Here is an 18,764-nt window from a genome sequence, read left to right as displayed (position 1 = left end):
TCTGGTCACAGTTATTGGCTATCCTTTGACCTGAAGTATTGCATAATGTTAGAAAATACTGACAGTCTGGCTACATATGTGCTTGGCAGGAGGGTGCCATTTGGTATAGCATTTTTAATAAACTGTTCCTTATATTGGTTTGTGGTTATGCTGTACTGAAAACTTCCATTTTAATTTCAGTTACAGACTTAAGACCATTGTAGTTTTTTTTCCCTTATCCTGTACTAGGATAAAAGACATCTGAAACGATATCCCAACTGGAATGTTTGTAATAGCAGTTTTCACCACAGGAGCCTTTCTTGCATGCTGTCACCTGCTTCAGATTTCACCTGTCTAGCTGAATGCTTTTTTCCTTCTGCTAAGGGAGACTTTCTTACAGCAGAGTAGGTTAAGGGTTTTGAGAAAATACGGAAAGTAAAACAGATTTTTTCATTAAGCCATTTACTTATTTAGTTATATCCGTATCAAATAAATATACCGTGTGATTGAAATGAAATTCCTCGTTTGCAGCTGTCTAGCACTGAATGACTTATTAAGAGGAAGGCCTTTGGATGACATTATAGACAAGCTTCCAGAGATCTGGGAAATCCTATTTAGAGTGCAAGATGACATTAAGGTAATGGAACTGATAACTGAAAAGGAATCTTTCACAAAAAGTACAGTGATCAGACTCTGAGGTGTTTAAAAAAGAGATTCTTTGAGAAATTGAGTTGAAGCTAATGGGATTTCTGTGTTAAGCACACTACTACAAGTTCAGGCCCTTTACAGTTAAAATTTCCATGCTATTGTAAATTCACTGTGTATTTTTCCTCTTGTTTTTAAGGATTAGTTTTCATTCCTGCTGTGCTTATTCTTGAAGGTTCAGCACTTTTCCTGGATATAAAAGAATTCCTAAGTATATGCTTAATTCTCAAGTATAGAAAAGTTTATTTTGGACTGCATGTGTGCTTAAATGCCTTGCAGATATGAAGTCAGAGTCCTCATGTTCTTCCAGGTTTGTCCCATGTTTTCTCTGGATGCAGATTTTCCTGCTGAAGCAGGGCTGGGCTGTTTCCCAAACTGTGCCATGTACCAGGAAATTGCTTTCATACTAGTAAATTCAATGTGTTCAGAAATGTTCCTGGGCATTCACACCAACTGGCAGAATGTTCTGCTTTTGTGCTAATAAAGTATGTTAGCCTCCAAAAAAGAGCAGCTGCCTTGCTTGCAAGCTGCCTTTTGGGAAAGGTCCATGGGGCACACTAATTCCTGAATTTTACTTGGAAATAGCTTGGGAAAGTCTGCTTGTGACAGGCCATAATTCTTCTGAGAACGTTCAGGGAATTTATGAGTGTATAGAATCACAAAATGTCCCGAGTTGGAAGGGACCCATAAGGGTCATTGAGTCCAACTCCATGTAGGTGATTGTGTTTCATTACCCGGGAGTATATTGCTCAAAACTTGTTAATTCATCAATGCAGGTAAAGTTACAGTCTACTTGGTAATAGTGTCTGGTGCTACCAGAGCCATGCTGATTTTACTGTTTGCTTTTAGTCCATCTTTCTATAGCCCTAGACAAATTTATTTTAAAATTATTAAGTATTAGTGATGAATATAGTCTTGACAGTGTTAATGGTATACCTATCAATGAATATGAGTCATTATATAGAAGTTTTAAAAATAGTAAAAATGTTGTTGTTCTGTTTTTTAGGAATCTGTGCGAAAGGCAGCAGAACTAGCCCTAAAAACTTTAAGCAAGGTAAAAATCTAATCTTGTCGTTTGCTCATGGACACATTTTTCTTTTTTTGATTTCAGATAATCATTAATTTTCATCTCTCCAGGAGTGTCCTTTTTGCTATAGGCTGTTGTCTTGAACAGAACAGCCACCTGAAAGGCAATCTTAATAATTTTGGCCCCATACCCTTCTGTACTTCCATTAACATTGGTGGAGGTCTGGTGCTTGAGGCTAATGCAATGTCAAGTTCTGAAAAGCCACAGGAGGGAGATACTGATTTTTTTTTCTTTACCTTTTTTTTTTTCCCACTTGGGGATGAGATTTAAGGAAATGTTTTGTAACTGCAGCAGGTCATAGCTGACCAAGCCCAACGGAACCTGGCATGAAATAAAGTAATCCAGTCTGAACTTTACTGTTTGGTGCTGTTGCTGACACAAGATATCTTGGGTATAATACACAACATCACTTAATGTTTTGTTTGATATTCTTCTAAAAGGTCAAATCCGTGGAAATGGGAACAGATTATAAGAGCCATGTTTGAAATCATAACTTTCACAATGCATGCAGCATGAAATTTCAATGGCAAAAGCATGGTGACCTGGTCCATACACATTGTCGTTACCACTGCAGAATCTGTTCTGATCTGAGACTTGGTGCTCTGCCTTGTGGAACAGTTGAATCCATGTAACTGAGACAGGCTGTCTCTGGGCTGAGAGGTCTTTTGGTTCATCTCTTCATCCACACATGGATCTTAGGTGTTAGCTCTGAATTTGCCTTTTCTGGAAACTGACTGTAGCTGAAACTTCTTTAGGAGCGTGGCTTAGGATCTTAAGTGCTTCCTGGAGAGAAGAATGAACATGTAATAGAGCCTGGGTTTGTTTGTAAGCAGCTGTAGTTGCTGTTGGCTTCTTCTGTCTGACCAAGAAGGTGCGTTAATGAAATATGAACAGGAGGTTTTTGTGTGCTTGCAACACCAATTCTCATCTGTTCCCAGGTTTGTGTGAAAATGTGTGATCCCTCTAAAGGAGCTGCAGGTCAGAAGACAGTAGCTGTATTGCTTCCTTGCCTCCTAGACAAAGGAATAGTAAGCACAGTTGCTGAAGTCCGATCTCTCAGGTTAGTTTTGCATCACGTACGTTCACTGGGGGTGAGGGCACAGAGACCCAGTTTATTCACCTGAATTGCAGAATGTTCTTTGTATTTGAAGTCACTAGTTTCTCCCCAAATCAGCCTTCATACTGAACCCTTCTCTCACTGAATTCAAACCGGGAACTGCATGTATCTTTTGGGGACCTCCTGTTTAAACAAGTGACAAAGGTGACTGCATTTGATCACATTGTTCAGATATATTTTATGCTGTTTAATGGTTCGATGTCTCTTGAAATGTAGGGAATTCACATGCTTGTCACTTTGTAACCTTATTTATTCTTTCATTTACTTTATGCACAGAAAAGCAGGAAAATTCAGACCTGGAGTGTAGTTGGTCTTCCCAGAAACAATTTTCTTTTATTGAACATGATTATCCAGGAAGGTTAGAAAGCTCCGAACAGATTATAGTCAATATTTCTTAAACTTTTTCATACTTTTTGAAGTGTTAAAAACCCTCTGACACAATGCAGCCAGAGAAATCTGGTCAGTCTAAAACTGACAAATGGGATTTGAACAAATCATTGTAATTTGTTTTTCTTGGGCAGAGACCATTGATTTCTCTGGGCTGACTTTGCCCAGAGCTTTTTTTGAAACATGACGATGTGTTATTTCTTCCTGCATCTGTCTGTAGTACTGTCTCTTTGCCCATTCCCTTTGTGATACCCTGGCCAATCTAAGCAATCCTTGTGCAAACATAGCACCAGTTGTAGGCTCAGAGCTAGGGTCTGATCCTACTTAATCAGAACGATATACAGATTACTGTTTGCAGGTAGATTTATATTGGCATACCTGAGACTTGGAATGGCCTTTTTGTTGGTACTGAATGACAGTAGACTGGAGATTTTTCAGCTAAGTCTGTATGTTGCAGTTTTGACCTTCCCTTTGATCTTTTTCCAGCATTAACACTCTTGTGAAGATCAGTAAAAGTGCTGGATCTATGCTGAAACCTCATGCACCAAAACTTATCCCAGCCCTGCTGGAGTCCTTGAGTGTGCTGGAGCCTCAGGTCCTCAATTATTTGAGTCTTTGTGCAACAGATCAGGAGAAAGTAAGTACCAACAGAGCAGAAGTTTGGAAGATACAAGCTTCATTTGTTCTGTTGGTGAACAGAAAAATAGAAGATTTGGTTGAGAGATGAAGGAGAAGTGGAATAGCTAAATAGCTGGAATATACTAACATAAATGTACTCACTGGAATATGGATGGACATATGTTTTTTTGGAGGGGGAGATGGAAGTGTGGGGATTTTTTATGTCATTCACTAGACTTCCACATATTTCAGAAAGTTAAGAACCTTAATAAGAACTATGTCACTATATGTCACTTCAGCTCCATGTAGAAGAGTGACACAGGCAAAGAGAAAGTCAGTGATAGTTATCTGGAATGCATCTGTACTGCCAAACAGTGGTGATATTTTTCCCAGGGTGTTAACTGCAAGGCTACTACTTCTTCTCACATACATTAGAAGGTATGCCACAGCAATATGGGCAAGAGCTGGGTGCTGTCAGTACTGTGTCCTTTAATCTCTCTCAAAGAACCATATTATTAATTAGTAGCAGTGTTATGGGAAAGCAAATTAAACCCTATTGTTCCAGAGCAAATTGAGCTAATTTCATTGTGGGGAGGAAAAGGGAGTAAACTCTGCCCTTTGCCAACAAGAACGGAGTAAACAATAGGGCACAGTAGGTCTCTTCCTTTTTTTCTTCTTTTCTGTCTTTATTTCATCATGTCAGAAGTGTATTGTGTAGCTCCTGTACTTCATCTAGAACATCCAGCTGCCTCTGCCTCTGAAAGAGGAGCATTCACAGGCTGAAGATGTTACTATTTCTTGCCTGGATGCATCTGAAATAGATTTTGGTTTCTGTTTGTGAGGTAGAGTTACTGTTGATATTGGCTTTTCCACTGTTTTCGGGTTGAATTAATGTTTTCTTTTTTTCCCCTCTTTTTTCTTTAGACTGCAATGGACAGTGCCAGACTTAGTGCTGTCAAGTCATCTCCCATGATGGAAACTATTAACATGGTAAGTACTTGATTCAGAAGGCTTCCAGCTTAAGGTATGTTGTAGGAGAAAAATAGGAATCAAACTGGGAGCTTTATGGAATTGAGGCATCATTTTTATTATCTGCATGTGAATGTCTGTCCACCTTCTCTTTTACATCCTGACTTGTATCATCCTGCGGTCACAGTTTGCTCCTCACTTTCTTATTAGCTCATTGCTGGTAAATGGCTCCATTGTGGCTCTGTTTGGAGTCAGAGGGATTGTTTTTCCACCTGAGAACCTACCTTCCTCGACAAAGTGCTTTTCCTTAGATGGGGTTCAGCTCATTCTGCATTGTTCTGCTTGCCATTTCTCTTCATCTCTGGCCTACAATTCCACCAAAAGCTTCTCACCTGGCCCTCCAATTGATGACAGTCATTGTTCTTAAGACACGAATGCTGTCGGATCTGTGCCGTGTGGTGCGTTAGATATCCTTACCTGGACAGTGCTTTAGATGGCAGAGATATTTAGAGAAGACGATGATGTTATTGAAAGCACTGCCAGCAGCTAGTGTTTGGCACTGCAGTTTGCTGCTGCTGGAGGAGCTGCAGATGCCCAGACACTTTGCTGTAGGGGTCTTGGTGGACCTCCCTGCCCTCTCTTAGAACCTGACCCTTTCTAAAGAGAAGGACCTCATTTTTGTGCTTGGGTACTTCATACAGCCAGGGGCACGAGAGCAGACAGGGTGTGTGCGCGTTGAGCAAGTTTTAAGAGAAGTACAGCAACCAGAGCTATTCTGTGCACTTACACAAAAGTAACAACAGCAAGCTCTCCTGTACGTAACAGCATTTGGAGCTGCTGGGTGCAGCACAGAGGGAGCTGTGTTTTGGTGTCATGTGGAGTGCTCTCTATTTATAGCGTGTAAAGTGTATGGGGATAAAAGGCTCCATGAAAAACTCTACTCGCTGGCACCCTGCAGGCTGGAGCAGCTGCTGCTGTCCTTCCTCCTGGCCATGCCTCTCCCCCTTCCAGCCAGGAGTGAGGACAGTTGTGCTGTCCCCATCAGCACTTGAGATTTCTTAGGGAAGAGGTGAGATAGCATGGTTTCCCTGGAGTAGCACAAAGATGTTCTGGTTTGTGAGCAACCCCTCAATTCCTGTATGTTCTGGGTTTGGCTGGGAGATGGTAGGTTGTCTCCTTGGTTGTGATACAGTGGGTTTTTGTTTTGCTTACTAACATCTTATGCACGGGAGATTAGAAAATTATACCAATAATCTCTCTCAAAACTTGAAGTTACTTTTTCCACTCATGTACCTTGACCTGCTTAAAAACTGACTGTTGTCATTTTATTGTCTGGTTTGGAGATGTTACTGCTTCGGGATTTCAGACAATCAGAGGAATGTTGGGTTTTGTCCTAAAACAGGCACTCCTTTTCATCTCTTCTTTCCCTTGGCAAAAGGCATTCTTGCTAGTGTGTTAGTTTCAGTTTTCTAAGAAACTGGAGTGCAGGAATTCATGGATTCTAGCAACTGATAATTTCAGCAGGGTCACCTCACCACAGAACTGGGACAAGATAGTATGTATGTGGTATAAGATATGTCATGGTGCCCTTTGCACTTCATGCACCAAACTCTTGTAGTGCATGTAGTGTAGTTCAGCAAAAGACCAGTGTGAAGAACTGTGGGCAGGCCTTTTAATTAATAAATTTAATTAATAAACTTTAATTATTTTTTAATTTTAATTAATAAATTTAATTTAAATATAATTACTTTATTTATTTATTTGGTCCCTTGCCTTTCTCTAGAGCTTGCAGTACTTGGATGTGTCCATCCTGGGTGAGCTGGTACCTCGTCTCTGTGAACTGATCAAAAGCGGAGTAGGCCTTGGCACAAAGGTATGCCTGTGTTTTAATAGATCGTTTGGAAATGGAAAAGGGAGCGCAGTGAAGTGTCAATTTAAATTTGTGGGTTTTTTTGGCTTTTTCTTTTGAAGTGACAGCCTGGGTTCATTCATACCATAGTTGTTTTACATCTGAGTCTCAGTCCACCTACATCACTTGTAATTTTCTGCATGTGTGCTGCATTAATCTCCCCTGGACTACATGGCTGTTGTATTCCATGACAATTGAGTGCCAAATGTAGTCCTTGATACCTGTAAATCTTCCAGGTCCATCCATCCTGAGTGTGGTTCCTGGTAACTTTCTTTCTTCCTAATTCAGTTCTTGTCATTCATTTGCTACAAACAGTTTCTGTTTCTGGCATCAGCTCCCAGCTGATGGAGCAGAGGCTCGGTGAGCCTAGGTCATATTGTACAGCACCACAGCAAGTATTAACAGTAATAACCAGAGGCTAATTTTTTTTTATCTTACCCTTATTTTCCCTTGCAATCTTCCAGGGAGGCTGTGCCAGTGTAATTGTCTCGTTAACCACACAGTGTCCCCAGGACCTAACACCATATTCAGGTAGGGTTTGTTTCTAGTGTCAAGTTTTATAAGTGTTTTTTGTTGCTGCTTTGTAGGTGTCATTTCTTCCCTATTCACCATTGATTTTTTATCACAGGAATTATTTTTATTTTTTATTTTATTTTCTTCAGGGAGTTATTTGGAGTTGCCTTGTGCATCAGATAGGCATACTGCAGTTAGGTCCTTGGGATGTTAAATGCATCTCCAAGTTGGAAGAGGCTGAGAGAAGAGTTGAGCAAATTCCTTAGTGCTCAGGAGGAACAGGTGGAAATCTCTCTCTAGACTTTTTGGAGCAGGCTGACAATGCCTGTGTTAGTGTAGTGCTGTAAGTAAGCACTTGTTCCTTCACTTAGAGCTACAGGAGGACCATAAACAGGAACTTAGGTTCTGTGTATCTTAGTCTTCTCTTTACACAGAGACTTTGTGATGGCAGTACGAAGAAGGCTTCCCTTCTGTTGCACAGTAGGAAAACAACTGAATGCACGATCAGCTGGGGTGCTCACATCACAGGAACATTATCAGTTGAGGTGTGCAGGCTGAGGGTGGCAAAGCACCAGCATTTGCTGGGCTTTGCTGCCACTAAGAGCTGTGTTATTCTGCGCACTTGTTTAAACATAACGACCGGGCAGATATATAGGCCAGCAAACATGTGAAGAGTGAGAATGCGTAAGTGCAGGTGATCTAATGAAACACAGGCTGTTGTAATTCTTGCCACAGCAATAACATGATCCACCTGACAAAGTGAAGTCTCTTCCAACAGGCAAACTTATGAGTGCTTTACTTAGTGGCCTGACTGATCGCAACAGTGTGGTGCAGAAGTCTTTTGCCTTTGCTATGGGCCATCTAGTCCGGGTGAGTAGAGGTTTGAGGTGGTTTTAGCTTTTTATTTGTTTGTTTGCTTGGTGTTTTTACTTTTTTTCTTTTTTTTTTTTCCCGAGTGTTTGAGTGGTCTGAGTCTCTTCTCTGTTACAGACTTCTCGGGACAGTAGCACTGAGAAGCTGCTGCACAAACTCAGCAGTTGGTACATGGAAAAGGAAGGTATGTTGCTTCTTGGATATTCCGTTACAGAATATAGTGCATAAAAGGGTTCTTGATGCTGGCAGAAGCTGGTAAAGAAACATTTCTGTACTGTGACACTTGCCTTCTGTTGTGGTTTAATCCTGTTGGGCAGCTAAGCACCACCCAGCTGCTCACTCACTCTCCCCAGGTGGGATGGGGGAGAGAATCAGAAAGGTAAAAGTGTGAGAACTCATGGGTTGAGATAAAAACAGTTTACTAGGTAATGCGAAAGCTGTGCACACAGCAAAGCAAAACAAGGAATTCAGCCGCTACTTTCTAAAATCATCCATGTGTTGTCACCACTATTTTCATCAAAGATCCAAAACGCAGCATCATACAAGCCCCTAGGAAAAAAAAATTAACTCATCCCAGATAAAACCATAACACCTTCACCAGCTGGATAATTCCCGTGCATCATCATGTGATGGCATTCGTCTGTTTCCCAAGAGGCAGACCAAAAGCTGTCCAAGGAAAAAACCTACCTCACAGTTGTAATGTGATTGTTTTGCTCCTTCAGAGCCAGTGTACAGGACAGGCTGTGCTTTAACTGTACATGCTATGGGACGCTACAGTCCAGACGTAGTGAAGAACCACGCCAAACAGGTGTTGCCATTGGCTTTTCTTGGTATGCATGAGGTTCCCGATGAAGAGAAAGGAGAGAGAGAGGATTCTACTCTGTGGGCTGAAGTTTGGCAGGAAAATGTACCTGGTAAGTTGCATTAAGAGTGGTAGAAGCTTTCTGTGATGCATGAGCCATAAAATATCATGCTTTCTGGAAATCCATTTTGAAAATAGGGCGTTCTCATACCAAACAATGTGGGAAGCTTGTTTTCATTTTCTTCCTTGCTAAAGATGTCCTGTAAGAGTTTGAGCAGGTTAGTTTCTCTGAGCCTATTTGAAATAATTACAGAGCTGTCAATAGCTGAGGATACACAAACTCAGTCAGGAGGAACAGTTTATGATTGTGAGGCACTTAATGCCACTGTAATGCAGCCCTTATAGTGCTGCAGGTAGCTGAACATCTTTGGAAATTTCAGTGCCATGTTCAGTAGCTGCTGCACTCCCTAAACTTAAAGGGAACTTCAGCCCCTCTCTGGGGCTGGAGATCTCATCTGTTCCTCTAGTGATGCCTGTGGTTTTAACTTCAGTAAATGAATCTACAATATTAGAAGGGCTATTCTGCTATGCTTTCTGTCTGTAAAGGAAGATCTGGATGCATGGTGAAATGGTTTTGCTGGTTTCTTCTCTGACCTGGTTTCAGATCCCTCAGTCACTAGAATACATTTCTGGAGTTTGGAAAAGGAACTGCAAAAGGGTTTTCCAGTGACCTGTTCATTTCCTAGAAACTGGCTAACACAGTGTATAGTGTCTGCCATGTGAAAAGACTGAGATGAGCTCTGTCTCTAGATAAAACAAATCTGAAGATGTTATTTGGAAGCACCTGGAAAACAGAACCTATCTTCAGTCAGCCTGCAAAGAATTCTTTGCTGTTTTGCCTAAGTCTTATAAAAATCGAGAAATCTGTAATAGCCCCCTTCTCGTTTGTTTTTTTTAGTAAGATCAAATATTTGTTCTCTTTGTGGCAAAATTACAATTTCCTCTGTGCCTCTGTTTCCTCTGTGCAGGTACTCAGGGTGGCATCAGGCTGTATATGCAGGAGTTGATAGCCATTACACAGAAGGCTTTGCAGTCACAATCCTGGAAGATGAAAGCCCAGGGAGCAGCTGCCATGGCATCAGTTGCCAAACAGACTGGCTCCCTTGTACCTCCGCATCTGGGAATAGTGCTCTCTGCACTGCTGCAGGGTCTGCCAGGGAGAACGTGGACTGGGAAGGTAAAAATGGAACCGGTACCCTGTGGATTGCTGTGAGCATTTGTCCAGCACTTGTCCCTCAAGGCAGGAAATGCAATGTTCTTCATTGCAGAGGACCACATGCATGACCTCTGGCTTGGGGAGCCTGATGTTTGCCCTGCGCCTGTCATACATAAGTGCCAGGGAAGATGAACAGAGGTGGAGTTAGATTGCTTTAGGAGCTCGGTTCCCCCATAGACTATAATATAATATAATCATACAACATCCTGATTTGGAAGGGTCCCATGCAAATCCTTGAGTCCAACTCCTGGCTCCACACAGGACGACCCCAAAATCTGACCCAGATGTCTGACAGCGCTGTTCAAACACCTCTTGATCTCTGGCAGCTCGGTGCTGTGCCCACTGCCCTGGGGAGCCTGTCCCAGTGCCCGACCACCCTCTGGGTGCAGAAGCTTTCCCTAACCCCCAGCCTGACCCTCCCCTGTCCCAGCTCCATGCCGTTCCCTCGGGTCCTGTCGCTGTCCCCAGAGAGCAGAGCTCAGCGCCTGCCCCTCCGCTCCCCTCGTGAGGGAGCTGCAGGCCGCCATGAGGCCTCCCCTCAGCCTGCTCCGCCCTGGGCTGAACAAACCCAGGGACCTCAGCCGCTGTACGTACGTCTGCCACTCCAGACTCCTTCACCATCTTTGTAGCGCTTCTTAGGAAGCTGTCTAATGGTTTCTTGTCCTTTTTGTTCTGTGGTGCCCAGAACTGCCCGCAGCACTCGAGGTGAGGCCGCAGCAGCGCAGAGCAGAGCGGGACAATCCCTTCCCTCGACCAGCTGGCAGTGCTGGGCCTGAGGCACCCCAGGGTACAGCTGGCCCTCCTGGCTGCCAGGGCACACTGCTGGCTCAGGTTCAGCTTGCTGTCAACCCAAACCCCCAGATGCCTTTACGTGGGGCTGCTCTCCAGCGTCTCGTCCCCCAGTCTGTATGTGTATTCAGTGTTGCCCTGTCCCAGGTGCAGAATCCAGCTCTTGCTGTTGTTAAACTTCATATTGTTGGTGATTGCCCAGCTCTACAATCTGTCACAGTCTCTCTGCAAGGCCTTTCTACTGTCAAAGGAGTCAACAGCTCTTCATTTAGTGTCGTCTGCAAACTCACTTAGTTCCAGTGTACTGTATTCAGGCCTTAAAGGGGACTAGCTTGTGCTCAGAGGTGCTGCAAGACCCCTTTACACTGCTGTTCAGTGCAGATGGAAAGTCAAGGCTTTTGTGGCCTCGGCAGCAGCCTAGAAGAAGTGTCAGGAGCAAAACATTGCATTTCTTGGCTGGTGTCTTGGATTTATTTCCCTTGTACCTCTATCAGTGGAGTGCAAAGGACTCCCTTGTGCAGCAGGACCCTGCTCTTTGGCTGTGGAGCATATCTCAGTGGTATCTGTCTTACTCATTGCAGGAGGAGCTGTTAAAGGCCATTGCCAGTGTCGTCTCTGCATGCAGGTAAGTGTCTTTAAAAAAGTGGCACCCTCAGGGTCTGGGATCTCAAAAAGGAGGTTGTTGCACGGGGTTGTTGCCTGGCTGGTGAACGGGAGACTCTACCTCCTCCTGCTTTTCTGCAAGAAGAGGTAGAAAGTTCTGACCGCCATTTTGATCTCCCATCAGATTGTGAGGAGTCTCTCTCCAATCCTTATGTCAGTGTGTGGGTCGCTGGTGAGGGCTGGGAGGGACAGACAATGCTTCAGAGGGATGTTCAGAGCTAAGCAATTGATTTAGGGCAAGGAGGAGGACGTTGAAAGGCCAGAGTTGCTAATAAGAAAGAGTAGATTAAGGGAAAGGATCAACACTTTGAAGGGGAGAAGGGAGAAGGAGGAAGAAGAATAAGAGTGAGGGAGGAAAAGTGCATTGAAACTGCATGAGGAAAGACTGGAAAGAAAATCATGGAGAATGGACAAGGTAAGAGGGAAGAAGAGCACAAGAGTGTAGATGCAGTTGCAGCATTGGTAGGCAGTCCTATGTCTGAACGTGGGTATTGTTTGTGATCTGTGGGAAAAGCACTTTTCAGAGGGCGGCTGATGAGGGCCTGATAAGTCTCTGTGTGCCTCATGTTGCAGTGCAGAGCTGCAGAAGTCGGTGCCTGGCCAGCCGAGTGTCAGCGATGTTGTCCAGGCTGTCCTGAAGGAGTGTCGGAAGGAGAACCTGAAGTACAAGATGGTGGCACTGCGCTGCGCGGCTGGGGTGCTGCAGGCAACAAAGGAGGACCGGTTCCAGGAGCTGGCAGATATCATCTTCCCCATGATAAAGAAGGTGACGGTTCAGTGTCTTGGGGTTTTCCTCTCTTCTGTGGTGCCTAGCATCACCCCAGCTAAAAGTTAAATCCTGGCTGCTCTACAGGCAGCAGGAGACTCCTAGGTAGCTGTGTAGAGCGCTTGTATCGAGTGCTTGCAATACTTTGCAGCTCTGCACTTCAGACTCTCACAGCACAGAGAGCTGTTTGGATGCAAGGCCAGGGTGGGTGATGCTCATCTGTACTGGTTGGGTACGAGGACTGGTGTGAGCAAATTGCAAGGGAACACTGAATTCAGCTAAGTGTGTGTGTCTAGTCTGCCCTCATCCCCTGGTGATCACACCTTCCCCACATGGCCTCTGCAGAACTCTCTCGAGAGCACGGGCACGGGTTTACCAAAGCACGACGAAGAGGACGAGGACATGAGGGAGAAGGAGGTGCAGATGGAGTCCCTGATCTGTGCCTTTGAGACCCTGGGTAAAGCGTGGCCAAGGAGCCCAGAGACACAGCGTAAGTCATCTAACAGCGAAAATCAAACGAACAGGGGGAGGAGGGCGGGACCTAGAGACCATGTTGGGTATGGGAAGGCTTACGGGGAGGTCCATGGATATGTTGGAAAAAACAGGATGTCTTTATTAGCAGGCCAGAACGTACAAAGCAGCTCCTTATCTTTCAGTGATTCTTAATGAGCATTGTCCTACCTTGATTGGTAAAGATTTTTGGTGCCATTTCTTACAGGATGTTGATTTGGTTGTATGCCATGAGTCTAGCTTGATGTCACTTGGAGCACAGCGCGAGAAACATTTGAGAGACAGGACAGGAAGCGTTTAATTCTGCCTCTCCCTGTGGTAACATAAGGGTAACACAATTCCTTCATTTTCTGTAGGTTGCTATCGACAAGAGTTTTGTAAGTTAATGTGTGACCGTCTGAAACTCAGCACGTGGAAAGTGCAGCTTGGAGTGCTGCAAGCCATGAATGCCTACTTTCAAGGGTAATTCTCCTTTCTGCCCTCCTCTTTGATGTTTCTTCTCTTTGTTGCTTCAAACTGTTCAATGAAATGACGGAAGCCATGCAGTGATACGGCAGTGATGTTCACTGGATTTTCAGAGGAAGCAGAGCAGATTTCTGTCCCAGTGATACAGGGTGTCTGTTTTTGCATTTGACAGGTTAGTGCTGTTTGAGGAGGAACACTCAGACCCTGGGGCTTTGACAGAAATACTGTTGGAAACCTGTTCATCTATCACCCATTCTTTAGGTAAATGGATGTTTTTCAGTTTGTAGTTGATAATGAATTGCTTGTTAATACATTTCCTCTTCGGGTGCTGGCTGGTTCTGAAAATGCAGAACAAGCACAGGCTGTCAGATAGGACACATCCTGCCTTGCGCTGCAGTAGCTGTTCATCAGGACAGTGTTGTGCAGGGTGCTGTGCTCCGGAAGGTAAATCCCTGAGGTGCGAGAGAGCTTTGAAAAGAGAAGTACAGGAGGAGAGACGCTTCTGTGATACCTCTCCAGAGCAGAAGATGAACCCCACCCAGTCAATCTATTACTGATTTAATGAAACACAAGTTTTTCTCCTTCCCCAGATCAGTCCTTTTGGACACACATGCATTGGAGGTGCCCAGAATTTGCTGAGGCAGCCAGTGCATGAAGCTCCAAGGCTTTGAGGCAGTTTGTGCTCTCCCTCGGGAGGGCAACCATAGAGATAAAAGTGATACCTATGTAAATTGGACAGTCCAGGGCTGGTTATTACTTGGGTGGTGTTGCCGCTTGCCCTGTGGCTTTAACAGTGCCCAGTCCCCTCGCACCCACGTGCAGCTCATGTTTCTGGTGTGCTACTTTGGAGAAGTTAGTACAGTCCAGTTTCTTTTAACTGTTAAACCTCAGCGGAGGCTTTAAGGAGATTTTAGTTCAGGAGACCAAATATTTTCATGTGACAATCTTGTGCTTGACAGCGTAGGGTTTGTGTACCTGTACTTAATGCTGCTCTTTAAAACCTGGATGATTTATAGCCATTACACCTTAGAAAAACAGAAGTCCATGATGCACAGAAGTTGTTTGTGGTCACATTGCAGTTATGTGAACTTTATTCCAATTCAGCATGTGTGAGGAACAGTACTGCGGTGGAAGGACAGGTGATACACAAGGCTTGGTGGACCTGTTAGCTGCTATTTGGTCACTTTCTGCCATTTGGATATATCTAATTGGGTACCATTGCAGACTGGCAGCATAAATTAGCTCATTTAGCTGTGCTAAGTGTAGTCTGCAGACCACAGTGGTAACTGCTGTTTGTACAATTAGTGTGCCTTTGGTTCTGAATCTGTTTTGTTGTTGTTGCTGTTTTCAAATCCCTTAGAAAACAAAAGCTACACCTCCATAAGAACAGAAGCTTTGTCTGTGATACAACTGCTCTTCACCAAACTGCAAGGTGAGTCTTTTTGCTTGCCACAGGGGAGAGTTGCTGTTTGGTATAGAAGGTACGTGGCTATGCGGCCTGGGAAGGTGGAGAGATGGCATTACGTTCTGTTTGCAGCACTGGGTGCTTTAGGGGTGGCTTGGGACTTGGATTTTTGTGCCTGGTGACTGGGAAAACTTGGAGGGGGTGGAAGCAGTTGTGGATGAAGTCCAGGTCTAAAGTGCAGTTGGATGCTCCTTGGTAAAATGTCCAGCAGGGAGGGAGCAAGGACTGTGTATGATGCATTCTCCTTGCGTTACGTGCAGCAGTTTTGAAGTGGGAAACGTGGTTCTTCAGGCCCTTGCAGTCCTATAGTGCAGGCCGAAACAATCAAGTTCAGCCTGGTCTAAATCGGCACAGCTACCTGTGCGGCAGGGAGCACATGCACCAAGTGTCCAGCTGAATTTTCCTCCTCAGCAGCTCTTCTCCTGGAAGAGCAGTGAGACGTGAGGTGGTCACTTTCAGCCTGTGCAGGGATGGAGACTATTTGTTGTGTTTTTTTTCTGACAGACTGGTATTTACCATGGTGTCTGTTTGTCTTCACAGAAGCTAAACAGTGGGAAAGCCTGACAGCAGAAAGCAGAGAGCACCTCATTCATTCGTTATCTACAATGGCATCAGATAGCAGACCCGAGCTACAGGAAAAAGCATTTATATTGAAGAAAACACTTGAAAATCTTAACTAAATTGTAAAACACAAACTATGAAGTGCCATGTAAAACAACAAAAAAAGTGCAGTGGTCTGAAAACCAAATGGGAAAATGAAGATTACTCTGTAGCATGCATAATTCCTGGCCAAAATAAAATGCCTTAAATTCTGTTCCCCATTAATGTTACTTTTACTCTTTTAAGCTGATGATTAGTTATTGTTTTGTCAGTAAATACCTCTAAGGATCTGCCCTAGAATGTTTGTAAGTGTGCATTATAGAAAATGTTGAGGGCAAGATGCTTTTTTTTTTTTCTTTAGATCGGCAAAAGAATGTTTCTCAGATCCCCTTTGTCCTTCAAAGCAATTATTGAAAAACCACCAGCACATGAAGCGAAAAGCGTATTTGATTTTCACTGATACCACGTGGAGATCTGTTACCTGGTGTCTAAACAGTGGATCTTTGGGACTCTGCAGTAGAGCTAGTGTGTGTTACCTGTAACGAATGAAATGCTGCCTCTGATGAAGTCTGTGTTAGACTTCTGAGGCTTCCCAGGGGCAGGGTTTCATCTGACATCCACCTCTGCTTCTCCTGTTTGCTCCTCCTTTGCAGCCTGTTGTCTGTGAGTTCTGAAAGGCAGAGTACTGTTAACTTCTCTCGTTCCTTCTTCTCTGACCTCAGAATGGATTGACCGAGACTATGCCTTCCCCAGCTAGTAACCTCGGCCTCCCAAACTTTAAATGAGAACTTTTTTCCTCAAAGGATGCACAAGAGAGCACTTTACTGAGCTGTGTGGGATAAAATAGGGCCTAGTTGGTGCCCAGATGGAACACTGCTCTTCTCAAAATTGTTTTGCATGGACACTCCTCAGCTGCAGAAAAAAAAAAAAAAAAAAAAAAGGAAAACAATCTTTTCTAGATATGTTTTTGAAGAGTGTTCGAAGTTTGCAATGATACTTTTTTTTTTTTAATAGTGGTAATGTTTTTTCCCCCTTCATGTCCGTAACCCTGTTCTTGCTTTGGAAACCTGTAATGATTTAGAATTGTCAATATTTGTAAGAAACTGAATCGTATGTCATTTCTCAGCAGCCCAAGTCATGCTGGTTTCTAGCAGATACTTTTTAATTTGCACTTGAGAAGAAAGATTATATCTGCATTAACGTGGAGTAAAATTGCTATTTGATGATGTGGCCATGCTGCCCGTCCCCTTGTTGCCCTCCTCAGATAAAAGACAAACCTGACCACTATAGCAACAGACTTTTCATAGCATAAAGTTAGCACTGCACCATAACCTGACCAGGAGCAAGCGTACAGTTTTTTGGGGATAAATGCTTTGCTGATGGTGAAATAAAATCATTAGTGTGGGCAATATCATGTCCATGGCTTTCAGCATGGGGACGTTCGTTTCTTTTCATGCGGTCTGCAGCTCCTTTCAGATGCGATCTGCCAGGGAGAGAGTTGTTCAGATAACGTCACCTTTCCTCCATGCCCATTTATTCAGAATCAGGTATACAGTACCTACTTTTCCCTCAGGTGCCATTTCCCATTCAGTGTTTTCTGGTACTGTAACAATCTAGTTGTCTGACTTTATCCATGGGAAGGGAGGAATTTAGTTCGTACCCACCCGGTGAGAAAACATCTGCAGAAATGGGCAGAGCTGTCCCACTGTGGCTCTTGTGTAGCAGAAACCTCAGCAAGCACTAATGCATTGTACACTTGGAACTGGTCAGTGGGCAACTTCTTGGTGCTGGGAGCTGGTGCTATAATGTTTTGATTTACACCTTGTTGCAGGGAGCTGCTCTTTGTTTACGTGTAGTTTGAACTTATTGAGCACAGTGTATATTTTAAAATTTTACTGGGCAAATCACTTTACGATATCTTTCAAAACTTGCTTACCATGACATGTAGTGTCATGAGTGCTCTTTTTTTTTTTTTTTTTTTTTTTGTATTAGATGAATATTACCAGTGATGCTTTGCTGTAGCAGTTCATTGTCTGACTTGGGTTTTTTCGTATTGGTTGGAGTGACAGTTACAGAAAAGCAAGGAGTCTCCAAGTCTCTGGTAATCTGATTTTTTCACTGTGGACTGGAGTATTCAGAGGCAACGCCTCACGTGGTCAAAAGACTGTAAGTAGAATAACTGTAATCGTTGACAATAGCAACCTGAATTTCTTTATTGGGGATTTACACTAGAGGGAAGAGCATATTCTAGGAACTCTAAGAACAGCTGGAATAACAACTCTGGCCAAGAGTGTTAGGAAAGTTAGAGATGGCATAAATGCTTTCTGAATCACAAAGCAATATGTCTTTCTTGTGATTCCAGAACAGATTCAGAGCTCCTCTCTAAAGCACGTGCCTATACACAAAACCTACCTGTACAACAGTTAATTCAGTCGGAGGTTTGATTTCTACCCCCCTCTCATTTGTAAACTTGACAGGATTGAAAAATAAACAAATAGATGTGGCCTTTCCTAGAGTTTTTCCTCTAAAAGTGATTGCACTATGTAAAACACACTGTACTTTGCCCAGTGTGGGCATTTCTTGTGCTGCTGCAATGCTGCTTTGTATACCAGGAGTGCAGTGCGCAGATTGGACACTAGCACTCGTTCTGACCTACAAGCTGTTGCTTAAATGGATGTATATTGAGAAAAGTTTTCTAATGTTGCAAGATCTCCATCAAATTCACTGCAATCTGTACTGTCGGAGTATGTAAATGGACTGACTGAAAGAAAACCCTGTTGCTTACCAAAAAGGTAAAATTAAATAAAAAATGCATGACCTCGTCTCGGAAGTAACTGGTAATTTCCACCCCCCCCACACACAAGTATTTGGTGCTGTTCTCTTGTGCCAAATTGAAAGCGCCTTCGTGTGTTCTGCTCTGAGCTGACCGGCCTGGTGGTGGTGGTGCTCTGTGCTGTGCTGAAGGAGTGCCTCGGGCCGCTCACCTCGCTTGGTCTGAGGCTTCCGCCGCCTAGAAGGCAGGTGGCTGCGCAATAGGAGGGGAAGGAGCGAGGATACGAGCTTGTTTGCGAGGCAGCAACTTGGCCTTGCAACCCAGTGGGGCTAGCGGGTGAGGCTAACATCGTAGCCAGGCTGGCTGCGTTACCTTGCAGCATGACCGGCTACCCCGTGGTTTCCACGGGAGCAATGTGAAATGAGACGGCGACCACCAAGGGGAATGAATTTAGGATTTATGAGCCTTGCCTGAAGCGGGAGCGCGTTAGGCTCCTTT

The 18,764-nt window shown here is 43.9% G+C and overlaps 1 protein-coding gene across 4 annotated transcripts in view; it reads left to right on the top strand.

Moving 5' to 3' along the window:
• Nucleotides 1-15,714, top strand: part of ECPAS (Ecm29 proteasome adaptor and scaffold) — a 66,156-nt gene extending 50,442 nt beyond the window's left edge. For all 4 annotated transcript variants that reach the window (XM_035564508.2, XM_035564506.2, XM_035564507.2 and 1 more), the window contains exons 32-49: nt 511-616; nt 1,691-1,738; nt 2,710-2,831; nt 3,762-3,912; nt 4,818-4,883; nt 6,646-6,735; nt 7,236-7,302; nt 8,063-8,154; nt 8,275-8,341; nt 8,880-9,071; nt 9,988-10,196; nt 11,606-11,649; nt 12,261-12,453; nt 12,799-12,943; nt 13,320-13,425; nt 13,601-13,689; nt 14,789-14,860; nt 15,434-15,714. In XM_035564508.2, the coding sequence (XP_035420401.1) occupies nt 511-616; nt 1,691-1,738; nt 2,710-2,831; nt 3,762-3,912; nt 4,818-4,883; nt 6,646-6,735; nt 7,236-7,302; nt 8,063-8,154; nt 8,275-8,341; nt 8,880-9,071; nt 9,988-10,196; nt 11,606-11,649; nt 12,261-12,453; nt 12,799-12,943; nt 13,320-13,425; nt 13,601-13,689; nt 14,789-14,860; nt 15,434-15,573 (1,999 nt within the window). In that variant the 3' untranslated portion in view covers nt 15,574-15,714. The remainder of the gene's footprint in view (nt 1-510; nt 617-1,690; nt 1,739-2,709; nt 2,832-3,761; nt 3,913-4,817; nt 4,884-6,645; nt 6,736-7,235; nt 7,303-8,062; nt 8,155-8,274; nt 8,342-8,879; nt 9,072-9,987; nt 10,197-11,605; nt 11,650-12,260; nt 12,454-12,798; nt 12,944-13,319; nt 13,426-13,600; nt 13,690-14,788; nt 14,861-15,433) is intronic.
• Nucleotides 15,715-18,764: the final 3,050 nt, after the last annotated feature.

Source organism: Cygnus atratus, chromosome Z (assembly GCF_013377495.2).
Source record: "Cygnus atratus isolate AKBS03 ecotype Queensland, Australia chromosome Z, CAtr_DNAZoo_HiC_assembly, whole genome shotgun sequence".
NCBI classification, from domain to species: domain Eukaryota; kingdom Metazoa; phylum Chordata; class Aves; order Anseriformes; family Anatidae; genus Cygnus; species Cygnus atratus.
This window is presented reverse-complemented; position numbering and strand designations above follow the sequence as displayed.